The sequence below is a fragment of the Triticum aestivum genome, chromosome 1D (genome assembly GCF_018294505.1).
Source record: "Triticum aestivum cultivar Chinese Spring chromosome 1D, IWGSC CS RefSeq v2.1, whole genome shotgun sequence".
In the NCBI taxonomy this organism is placed as follows: domain Eukaryota; kingdom Viridiplantae; phylum Streptophyta; class Magnoliopsida; order Poales; family Poaceae; genus Triticum; species Triticum aestivum.
Window position 1 is genome coordinate 479804793 of NC_057796.1, and position 10895 is coordinate 479815687.

Consider the following 10895-nt stretch of genomic DNA (forward strand, 5'->3'; position numbering starts at 1 on the left):
CAAAATTAATGTATGTTACTGTAATAAAAATAATAATTAACACAAAGGCTTTACTATCTGCTCCCTAAGAAATCGCAGTACATGGGCTGTAACGGGCTCGACGAATCGCCTTGGCACGGGCCCTGGAGGAAGAGTATTGGCCCATTAAGAAAATTCACTCTCTTTGCTAAAAAAACTCATTATTTTATTTTATTTCACTCTCGTCAGTGGACAGAGTTAACCGGAGAGGAAAAAGGGGACACGAAACCACCGTGGCTGCAATGGCGTCGCCCGCTCCCGCGACCGCGAAGCCCATCGCTCTCCGGCGGCCGCCGGTCCCAGTCCGCGGCGGATTCTGCCCGGCGCGTCCCTCCATGGCTGCGGCGGCAGGCCGGTTCAGAGTCTCGGCCTCCGCTTCCGCCTCGGACGTGCCCGACTTCCTCTCCTCCGACTGGTCGGTACCCCCGTCCCGTACTACTAGCTTCGATTACCCTGTCGTGTTTCGTTCCTGGCTCTGGATACTCACGCATGCCAAACTCTTTGTCGATTGGATTACCTGGTAGCAGACTGGGGGAATTTTGGGTAGCGTAGCAAGGCAGAGAATTTGGGCAGTGGGCATTTCTAGGGATGTGATGTCCCTCTCCTGTCATCTAGTAGCATCTAGAATGGGGTATATGCTCAGAATTTCAGCATGGAAGAAGGAGCACTGTTTCCATTAGGATATACTGTATGACTCAGGATCAGATCAAAATTAGAAGAAGAAAAACTGCAATTTTCTAGCCAGATTGTGTATTCAGATGCATATCTTGACTCGGTTTTGCATGCCACTGGAAATCATTGACATGTTATTCTTATCGACGATGACAAAAATTACCTCCATTCCTGCAGTAGTAGTGTGCAGGCTTGACAAAGGCCATCAGCGATCAGATTAAATGAACTGCTAATCTCACGGTTTGATAAAGCCAAGTAGCCAACTATCAAGTCCCCATCCTTCATTTTTGCTACAACAAAGAGTACTAGATGAATATAACTGACACCAATGCCGTGATTTGGTGTTCTATCAAACGACGACATACCATATTAGCTATGCCAGAGCCCAGAGTCCATTAAACTACTAAAACAGTCCTACTTTTGTTGCCTTTTCTTTTCTGGGGCTGTAATGTTAAACTGATACTCTAGTTGGCCGTTTGGGGCTTCACTGATTTATAAAGCCAGGAAGATGCCTTTCATCTAAAAAAGAGTCACGGCCTTAGCTATAGATAGTACAGGCATGGGCGCAAGAGTGCCAGGCATCATGCCAGCTACTCAGTCAGTTGGATTTGCTTGAGTAGATATACCAACACCATGACAGTTAGACCTGAGAAGCATGTTATGTACTGGTTCAATGGGCCTGAGGAGGTAGGGAGGGATGTGGTTGAGAGGAGGAGGGCGTTTGGGGTCCTTCTCTTGGTGTGGCAGAGGGAAGCACAACTCTTCAACCCCCTTATGCTGTGGGCATACATAAGATGACCTCTTATCTCCTACAGGAACCAAACTAAATCTTATCCCTAGCAAACCAAATCTTATCTAATCAAAGTCTATCCAGCCATTTCTTCCATGTGGAATGTGTGTCAACTGCATGTTTTTAGTGCGACATTTTATTTTCTCTGTGTTGATCTACTGATCCGATTAAAAGTTACCTCTGCTACTTGGTGTTATGTATTCTCCACGCGCATTTTACTTTTGGTCCTACCTTCCAGAATTGCATAATTAACTGAGAAGCAAAGTGGTTGGCAGATAACATCTTCACAAATTAGAGTGAGAAGTTAACTAGCAGTTGTGACATGCGTAACTTTGCCCATGAAGTATTCTTGTAGGCAGGAAGCTAATCGAGCATCCTGATATATAGTACTCCCTCCGTCCTATAATGTAGGACGTTTTTTGACACTAGTGTAGTGTCAAAAAACGTCTTATATTATGGGACGGAGGGAGTAACAGTTAGGCTGGCATTGCACATGTTGTGTATTACCATATATATGGTATCTGTCTATTGTTTCCCTGTCTCATTATTTCCATTCTTATTCAGGCTTGAAACACGCAAGAAGAAGCCTTTGGGCCCCAGGTTGAATGTAATTCCCCAACTGAAAACAAACTTTCAAATATCATAATATTCAAGTGCCAAGCTTACACGTTCAGCATGGTACTCCATCTTTCAGTTTAATGCAGAAGAAGCAGTGGAGTACCAGCTTGAGGCCTTGAAATACAATGACAAACCCCGCCCGGATTATGGGGTAGAGGTCATGTACCGGGTAATAGGCTAATAGCATGGGCATGAAAATTATTCATTTTCTCTGGCATTGTGCTGAACTGCTGATGAAAGCTATGTCAATCTAAACAGTCCTGTTATCTCTAGTTTGCAGGCTTTGATCCATTTGAAAGGTCAACTTATTTTGGACGACAGTTTGATCTTGGGCAGGTAATTAAGCTAGAAATATTTCCTTGTTGGTAGTCAACAGTTGTCATCCTTACTAATTGCTGCCGATACTGTTTCAGTTCGAGCGTTTCCGGCGGATATTTCACCATTCGACTTACAGAGTGCTGCTTGGCCACAAAGAAAGAGAGATATTAAGCAGATTATGGGTTGAAGAGGTTTCCCCCTTGACCCTTCTACTTGCTTGAATGAGTCAAAGTAAAAAAACAAACCAGATAAAAGCATAGTATCATCATGCTGAAATAAATTCACGATTACCAGTCGCTTCTGTAAAACATTTAACGAAGGTTATCTCATCGATCTCATTGTGCCGACAGAACCGGTTTAAGCAGAGAGTCTGGGTCCGAGGAGCTCGCCCGGAGGAAGAAGAGATATTCCAGTTCACAATGGTTCAGGTACCTGTCACGGTCACCACATCTCCCTGTTTCCTAACATTCCAGCTACCGGCCTATTTTGAACGGATTTCTGCTGTAGAGAGTTGGCGGCTCATGGGATGGTTACTGGCTAACCGAGAGCTTGACCAACGACGACGGGGACGCATTCTCAGGCGGGGTTGCTTATTGACAGGCATGTACATATAACACTCAGCTGCCATCATATTATTCGATGTACATCCGAAGTCCCGGTACATATACCTAGCAAACTAGCAGCATAACTATGAGCTGATTGATGGTCCAGATATAGTCATCGCTGCGACGTTGTCCATGTAGATGTCACAGTAAACACAGAAAAGAACTTGTGGTAGAATTGGTCTGGTGTGTTCCCCGTTCTGCTATTCTGTAAACCATGTCATCATGTCAGCCATACCACCAGATCTAGCTACACAAGACAATCACTTTCGCCCACTCGAAAAAGAAAGACAATCGCTTTCGAAATAGAAAAGAATCGCACTTCTTGTAAATTAATTTTTGTATGAAAATTGTTTGGTTCCATAGGTGGACAAAACACCCGGATTCTGGATATCTTGGAAAGGTTGCTGAGCCGAACACACGGGCTCTGTCGGAAGGAACCAAGGTTCTTCACCAAACCTCACCAGACACCAGCAACTTGCCTCAGCCTTTTCTATCTACTCTTATATCATTCTGAGTTTGACCAATCAGAAGCACGTCTCATCGCCGATCTGCGCGAGTGCCTGACTTGCGAGTTCGTCTTCGATGCTTCCTCCTTCGATCTTGGCGACCGGTCAGTTCACCTGTGCCGGTCGAGGTTGTCCGTTGACGGGTTCCTTTCCGGTCAGCCTGTGTCGCGGCGAGACCTGCTGGTTCTAAAAAACACAAGGAAGACATGGACCTCAAGGCTACCAGTCTGACATGCCACTCACCTGAAAGAGGAGAGCTGAAAGAGGAGAAGGCAGCAGGACGAAGCTCGCGGATGGTGCAGATGATCGTCACCGTTGATGCCGATGCCACATGTGGAGTAGCACATCAATGAAACGAATCTGCGGGAGGTTTGGCTGGTGTGCTCCCATTCTGCAAGGCGTTTCGTCGTGTCAACCATGCCGTCAAATGCTTCTTTTTTTTTTGCGTATAATGCCGTCAAATGCATAGAAAACAGTCGTTATGAAGACAAGCAAGTGTATAGAAGAGAAGAGTTACGGATGTAATGAGCTTGTAGAAAGTTCACCCCTAAAAAACAGAGCTTGTAAAAAGTTCTCCGGTGTTCATCTAAAAGAAGAAGGTTCTGCATTGTCAATCAATTTTGTAATGTATACTTGCGTGGTTGAGTCAACCATACCGTCAAATGTACAGAAAAGAGTCGTTATCAAGACAAAACAAGTAGTAGAAAATAAGAGTCGCGGTTAAGCTCGTAAAGTACTCCAGTGCTAATTTTGTATAGTATATAATGCACTTGCGTGATTGAGTTGATTAAACACTCAGATTCTGGATATCGAGGTTGAATGTCTGTTGTTCCAAAATCCTATTTTTCTACTCTGATGATATGATCATTCTCCCTGCAGCATTGACCAATCAATTAGAAGAAGAAGGCGGTCCCGCTGCGCAAGCGCCTGAGTCATCTTGGATGCTGCTTCATCCGATTATTCCAGATTTCCAGTCAGTCAGCGCGTGTTGCGGCGAGACCTGCTGAGACTAAAAAACACCATGGGAGAAGACGACATGGACCGCAAGGGAACCATACATGTCCTGACATGCCCGTTTCACTCTCACCTTTGGTTGCTGAGCAGAGCAGAGCACAACACAAGGCGCTGTCTCTGTCGGAAGAAGCCATGGTTAATCACCAAACCTCACCAGACGCTTTCCTTTTTACTCTAAGAGCATCTATAGTGGGGCGCCCTCAAATCCTCCTCAAATTAGTGACCGGTCAAAAAATACGACTTAGAGGGCTCGTTAGATGGCCCTCAAATGTCCGGGCTGATCGGCAGCCCTCATATCCAGCCCAAATCTGAGACGGATATAGGAAGGCCCGGGCGTGTCCGCCGTGTCGGACTGACGGTCAGGTCCCATAGGAAACAGTCCGAAGCTCGAATCCTCTGACAGACTGATGACGTCGTGTGTCGGTGCTCCGGCGCGCCGTGCAAGGCCCCTAGCCCGGCTATTTAAGTCGGACATTGGCATCGGGAACCCTACTCGTCCACATTTCCTCTCCTCCCGTCCGCTGCGCCACCCACATTTCACTCAACGTCCGTCGCCACAATCAAGTAGCCATGTCACCACACTGACGGATGAGGAGCTATCCTTATCTAACGTCGGAGCACCGGCTGCAGCTCCTTGAGCAGATCCGAGCCATGCGCGAAGCCCGGATTGCCGTGGGGCTACCTCCGGACGTGGTGGATCGGAGGAGAACTTGGAGGAAAAGGATGTGGAGCAGAAGGAGGACTGGTCACTGCCCGTGGACGCGCCCGATGGTGTCCGCAGCCGTAGATGCTAGTATTATCTAATCATTCTGCATTCACCAAGCGGGCTCGTGCCGTTCCGTTTGCTGGCTGATCTGCGCGAGTTCGTCTTCGATGCTTCCTCTTTCCTTGTTGGCCACCGGTCAGCTCACGTCTTGGATGGATGGAAGTAGCCCGTCCGTTGACGGGTCAGGTCAGCGTGCATTGCGGCGAGACCTGCTGCTACTAAAAAACACCAAGAGAGACTCTGACATCTCACACTCACCTGAAAGCAGAGAGGGCCGGCAGGCAGGAAGCTTGCCGGGACGGTTCCGGCGCGACAGCGACGATCAGTAACTGTAACTTGCCTGCGCGAGGAAAGCAACGTGTCATCCAACGGTGTCAAATATCGCTTGTTATCTGATCGCGAAATCATCCAGGTTTTTCACACGAGCCGCTGACGGCTGACCGGCGACGGTCGTCCGTCCATGCAGGTTCGGTCAGCCCAAGGGATGGAAAATCCGGCTACCGGTACCGGACACCCCACCGGCCCAACCCCCAGCCATCGCGTGGAAAAACTCTGCGCGGTCGGGGACAAGATCGTGACGTGCGTACCTGCGGTGCAGCGAAGGCGGGAGGAAACCGCGCCCCCGAGAGTGGCGGCGAGACGCGCGCCTTCGTGCCGCTCCCCGGCCCCCTCGCGCCCCGACGCGCGACCAGCGGCATTGCACGTCGCGTGGGGGTCGTTCGCCTCCCTAGCTAGGTAGTTCCTCTTTCTCGCCCCCCGGCCGCTGGCCGCTCGTGGTCACCATGCCGGCCGGTCACGCCGGGAGCGTGATCGAGCGCCCCCCGGCCCGCGGTTGCCTGCGACCGCCACGCACGCACGCGCCGTGCCGTGCCGGGCCTCCGTTCCGTGCGTGCGTGCGTGGTGGCATCCCGACCCAGGTAGTACGTACGTACGTACGTACGTACGCTGTGTTTCCTCGTGCCCGTCGCGGTCACGATCACGTTCACGTACGTACGTAACGCGTCCGGTGATCCGCTCATCTCCGAAACCTACTACTGCTACTGCTTCAGAAGCTCAGATGTTTAGCAGGTTGGTGGCCTAACCAATCAACTCAAACTCCTTCATGTCATGTCTCTGCAGGTCTCTAGGATTGGCAGTCCGGCCCGGTCGTCCCATCCCACCTATATAAGCCCGCGGCTGCGTGGCCAGGGCGGCACACTCCAAACCCCAGCCCCAGAGCGAAACCCGCCGAGCCCTGCGATCCGTCGCGACAGCCCCCGCTCCCGCCGGCCTCTCCCCCCCACCCCCAGACGATCTTTGCGTTGCCACCATAGGCAACCTTTCCTCCTCCGGCCGCCGGGCCGCCGCCGCCGCGATGGCCGACCCGGCGCAGCCCGCCCCGGCGCGCGGCGACTTCACGCGGTCGGTCAAGCTCAAGTACGTGAAGCTGGGCTACCACTACCTGATCACGCACGGCGCGTACCTGGCGGTGGCGCCGCTGCCGGGGCTCGTGGCGGCGCACCTCTCCACCTTCACGATGCAAGACCTGGCCGACCTCTGGGCCGGCGTCCTGCACCACAGCCTCGGCTCCCTGCTCGCCTGCCTCGCCTTCCTCGTGGCCGCCTGCACCGCCTACCTCGCCACCCGCCCGCGCCCCGTCTACCTCGTCGACTTCGCCTGCTACAAGCCCGACGACGCGCGCAAGTGCAGCCGCGCCCGCTTCATGGACTGCACCGAGAAGCTCGGCACCTTCACCGACGACAACGTCGAGTTCCAGCGCCGCATCGTGGAGCGCTCCGGGCTGGGCGAGGAGACGTACCTCCCCGAGGCCGTGCTCAACCTCCCGCCTAACCCCTCCATGGCCAACGCGCGCAAAGAGGCCGAGCTGGTCATGTTCGGCGCGCTGGACCAGCTGTTCGCCAAGACGGGCGTCAAGCCCAAGGACATCGGCGTGCTCGTCGTCAACTGCAGCCTCTTCAACCCCACGCCCTCGCTCTCCGCCATGGTCGTCAACAAGTACGAGCTCCGGGGCAACATCGTGAGCTACAACCTGGGCGGCATGGGGTGCAGCGCGGGGCTCATCGCCGTCGACCTCGCCAAGGACCTGCTGCAGGCGCAGCCCGGCACGTACGCCGTGGTGATCAGCATGGAGAACATCACGCTCAACTGGTACTTCGGCAACGACCGCTCCATGCTGGTGTCCAACTGCCTGTTCCGCATGGGCGGCGCGGCGATCCTGCTCTCGAACCGCCGGTCGGCGCGGCGGCGCTCCAAGTACCAGCTGGTGCACACGGTGCGCACGCACAAGGGCGCCGACGACAAGGCGTTCCGGTGCGTGTACCAGCAGGAGGACGAGTCGGGCAAGCGGGGCGTGTCGCTGTCCAAGGACCTGATGGGCATCGCCGGCGGCGCGCTCAAGACCAACATCACCACGCTGGGGCCGCTGGTGCTCCCGCTGAGCGAGCAGCTGCTCTTCTTCGCGACGCTGGCGGCCAAGAAGCTGGTGAACGCCAAGGTGGAGCCCTACATCCCGGACTTCAAGCTGGCGTTCGAGCACTTCTGCATCCACGCCGGCGGGCGGGCGGTGCTGGACAAGATGGAGAGCAACCTGCAGCTGACGGAGTGGCACATGGAGCCGTCGCGGATGACGCTGCACCGGTTCGGCAACACGTCGAGCAGCTCGCTGTGGTACGAGCTGGCCTACGCCGAGGCCAAGGGCCGGATCAGGAAGGGCGACCGCACCTGGCAGATCGCCTTCGGGTCCGGGTTCAAGTGCAACAGCGCCGTGTGGAGGGCGCTCCGGTCGGTGAACCCGGCCAACCCCAGGGACGTCGCCGGCAACCCCTGGGCCGACGAGATCCACCGCTTCCCCGTGCCCGTGCCCAAGTTCTCCGCCATCGATCCTCCAACTCCATCCAGCGACACCCAGGAATAAGGATCCAGAGCCACGTACGTACGTCTTTTGGTCGAGTGATCGAGTCTGTAGCTAGCAGTAGCGAGCTGCTTGGGGTTGTGGTTGCATTGGTACTACTATCTGGTAGCAGTAGAGTCAGTCAAGCTAGGTATGATTAATTTAGTTGGGGTTTGCCATTATTGTATCTGATCTGATTGATGAGATTACTAAGTCTTTTGTTGATCCTCTAGCTCTTCTTCTCTCATGTGCTCGATCTCATCATGGATGAAACATACTCCCTCCGTCTTTTTGACACTGTACGCGGTTGCGATTTATTTGCTTGTGGATTTCTGCGGTTACGTAAACCACACTGAGACGTGACTGTGTTTACGAGCAAATCGCAAGTTATTCACGTCACGGCAGCAGGTAACTCTCGGAATACGATCGGTCCCTGTTTGTCTGTCTGGTCCCGGGGTCGATGAAACCGATTTTTTCACAATGTTTTCCGCGTGTGTGCTTCATACTTGCGATGCTGTCGCTCATCCACTCACGCCCTCCGTCCATGCACATTTCGTATGCCCGCTTAACCCCGCCTGAAAGTTCTTGATCTAAAGAAAAAAATAATCCTGAAAGTTGTTCCATGCATGCGGTTGCGGTGCCTAACTGTTGACTGTTGTGGCAGAAACGGATGAACTAAATCAAAAGGAAGGACATCTCCCTTCCCCTCTCACTAAACTGACGGCTAGGCCAAGAACTCGTCCTCTTCAAGCTCCATCGTTGAGCCCATGGATTGTCTTTCCTCTGCCTGCCGCTTCGGTGACCGGTGGCGAGGAGGAGAATCCTGACGCCTCGACTTCGACTAGTAGTTTAGGTAATTTTTTTTTTCAAGTCCTTGCAGAGGCGGGGCTTGGGCGGATGGTCGCGCTTCAACATCGACTTTTTCTACAACAACGTCTCTACGAAAGAATAAACGTCCTCACGTCATCGACGCCATGCCTGGACGGAATGGCCTGGACAAAGATTTTCATCTTGGTTCCGGAGACCAATCAATGAAAACCAACACAGCAACAAGGCGACAATGAGACTTGGATTATCTAAGCTCAATCCCATTTTAGCTCGAGTGAACAGTAAATACCGGAAACCATGGAAAAAAACTGACTTTTTTTAGCAAACATTGTCATATGTTTTGATTGCTTGCTAAATTTCATCGTGGAATGACATTCATGAAAGACGTGGCAAGTTATTTTCAAAAGCATTTTGAAGTGTTGGTTTTTCTTTTTGCCTCAGATACTGAACGTCTTTCTAAATCCAGACCGTTGTTGCTTCTTTTCCTTTTTCCTGCTCCTGGTGGGCCGGACACGCACTTGCTTGGCACCCTGGTACTAGCCAGTACAAGGGCCGTTGTCCACGTGCGTCCTCTTCTTCATTTGAGTATATAGCAAAAAACTACCACAATTCGGGCTATGGTTACAGAAAACTCTTACTTTTTTTTATTTTTCAAAACGCTACCACTATTTTGGTTGGTTGTTCCAAAAAACTACTATGTTGCGTTGATGACTGTTTTAGTTAATTTTAATTGTGTTTATGACAGATTGGGTCCGCTCGTCAACTTTGACTGTTAGGTTGACCGTTATGACAGATGGAGCCCACATGTCAGTCTCTTCAAAAAAGCAATCAGATCCCTGCAAGTTTTTGAAAAAGCAATCGGGTTGTTTTCAGTTTTTTAGAAAAAGCAACCAGGTCCTTCCGGCGAGCTCATTGCCGGAGTCGGGCGGCATTTGCTCACGCGAGCTCGAGGGCATGCCGGCTCCTACATGCAGCGCGGCCGAGCTCCACGTGCCATATAGCCCCATTTTAGAGCTGCTGCACGCGGCATGGCGGAGCTAGAGGGCCGCCGCAGCCACGGCAGGCGACGCCATGCTCGACCAGCTCCTTCCCGCTGCTGCTGCTTGCCGCCGCTGCTCCCTCACTCTGCTTGCCGCCGCCGCTGCTCTCTCACGCTGCTTGCCGCCGCTGCTACTACTTTCGGCTGCCGCTCCTTGCCACAGCTGCTGCTCCTTGCCGTTGCTGCTTGTCGCTGCTCCTTGCGACTGCTGCTCTGCTCCTTTAGCAACGGTAGTGATAGGATCAAGGTAGGGGAATCGATCTATTGTGCTCCTGAAGTAGTAGCGATTACAATCGATTACAAGAGCGAAGCTCGAATGGAACAACAGGATGAACTAGGGTTCGGAAAGAGGAAAGTGGGTAGCCGCCGCCGGGTCGTTCCTGATCCACTGGATGGTGTTCCAGTCGTCGCTCCAGGGTTAAGTAGAGTGTGGCTTGGCCGTGGCCCATTCTGGGCCCATGTACCTTGGATTGGGCCTCTTGGCGCGGCTGGGCCGCGCCTCCTCCTGGTGTGGCTTGCTGGCTTGTGGGTCCGCACCGTCAGGGTCGCTAACATCCCCTCCTCCTTGAATGGCGGCTTGACCCCAAGCCGTTGCGTGAGGGAAGCGAGCCTGCAGAGCTTGCCGATCTTCCCATGTGTCGTCCAAGTTGGAGGCGCCAGTCCATCGGACCTTGACTTGCTCAATCATGTCTCCATTCTTGCGGCGCCATTTAGACTGTAGGATCTCACCAGGCACAGCCAAATCATTAGTGTTGTAAGGAAGTTCGAATTGAACTGTCGTACCAGGTGACAAAGCTCGGCGCAGCTGGGACACGTGAAACACGGGGTGCA

The 10895-nt window shown here is 52.6% G+C and overlaps 2 protein-coding genes across 5 annotated transcripts; both read left to right on the plus strand.

The window, feature by feature from the left end:
- The first annotated feature begins 214 nt into the window (after window positions 1-214).
- Window positions 215-4746, plus strand: LOC123183221 (uncharacterized). 4 transcript variants are annotated; one of them, XR_006492473.1, is made up of 9 exons: window positions 216-433; window positions 2045-2087; window positions 2175-2267; window positions 2372-2434; window positions 2512-2607; window positions 2767-2844; window positions 2924-3016; window positions 3385-3463; window positions 3550-4285. XR_006492473.1 is itself a non-coding variant. In XM_044595984.1 (8 exons), exons 1-7 carry the CDS (start codon window positions 261-263, stop codon window positions 3011-3013), a joined length of 636 nt encoding a protein of 211 aa, XP_044451919.1. In that variant the 5' UTR covers window positions 216-260; the 3' UTR covers window positions 3014-3016; window positions 4407-4746. The 4 variants fall into 4 exon arrangements, 3 of the variants coding, with proteins under 3 accessions (XP_044451920.1, XP_044451919.1, XP_044451921.1); XM_044595984.1 differs by lacking the exons at window positions 3385-3463; window positions 3550-4285 and adding an exon at window positions 4407-4746; XM_044595986.1 differs by having other exon boundaries at window positions 3385-4284.
- Window positions 4747-6043: 1297 nt separating this feature from the next.
- Window positions 6044-8429, plus strand: LOC123183220 (3-ketoacyl-CoA synthase 11). The gene is made up of 2 exons (XM_044595983.1): window positions 6044-6293; window positions 6427-8429. Exon 2 carries the CDS (start codon window positions 6662-6664, stop codon window positions 8219-8221), a length of 1560 nt encoding a protein of 519 aa, XP_044451918.1. The 5' UTR covers window positions 6044-6293; window positions 6427-6661; the 3' UTR covers window positions 8222-8429.
- The last annotated feature ends 2466 nt before the right edge of the window (window positions 8430-10895 follow it).

Coding starts and splice junctions, on each gene's coding strand:
- LOC123183221 (XM_044595985.1), top strand. CDS start 261: ATGGCGTCGCCCGCTCCCGCGACCGCGAAGCCCATCGCTCTCCGGCGG. Junction 2,088..2,174: donor CTTTGGGCCCCAGGTTGAAT/GTAATTCCCCAA, acceptor TCCATCTTTCAG/TTTAATGCAGAAGAAGCAGT. Junction 2,268..2,371: donor GGGTAGAGGTCATGTACCGG/GTAATAGGCTAA, acceptor TGTTATCTCTAG/TTTGCAGGCTTTGATCCATT.
- LOC123183220 (XM_044595983.1), top strand. CDS start 6,662: ATGGCCGACCCGGCGCAGCCCGCCCCGGCGCGCGGCGACTTCACGCGG.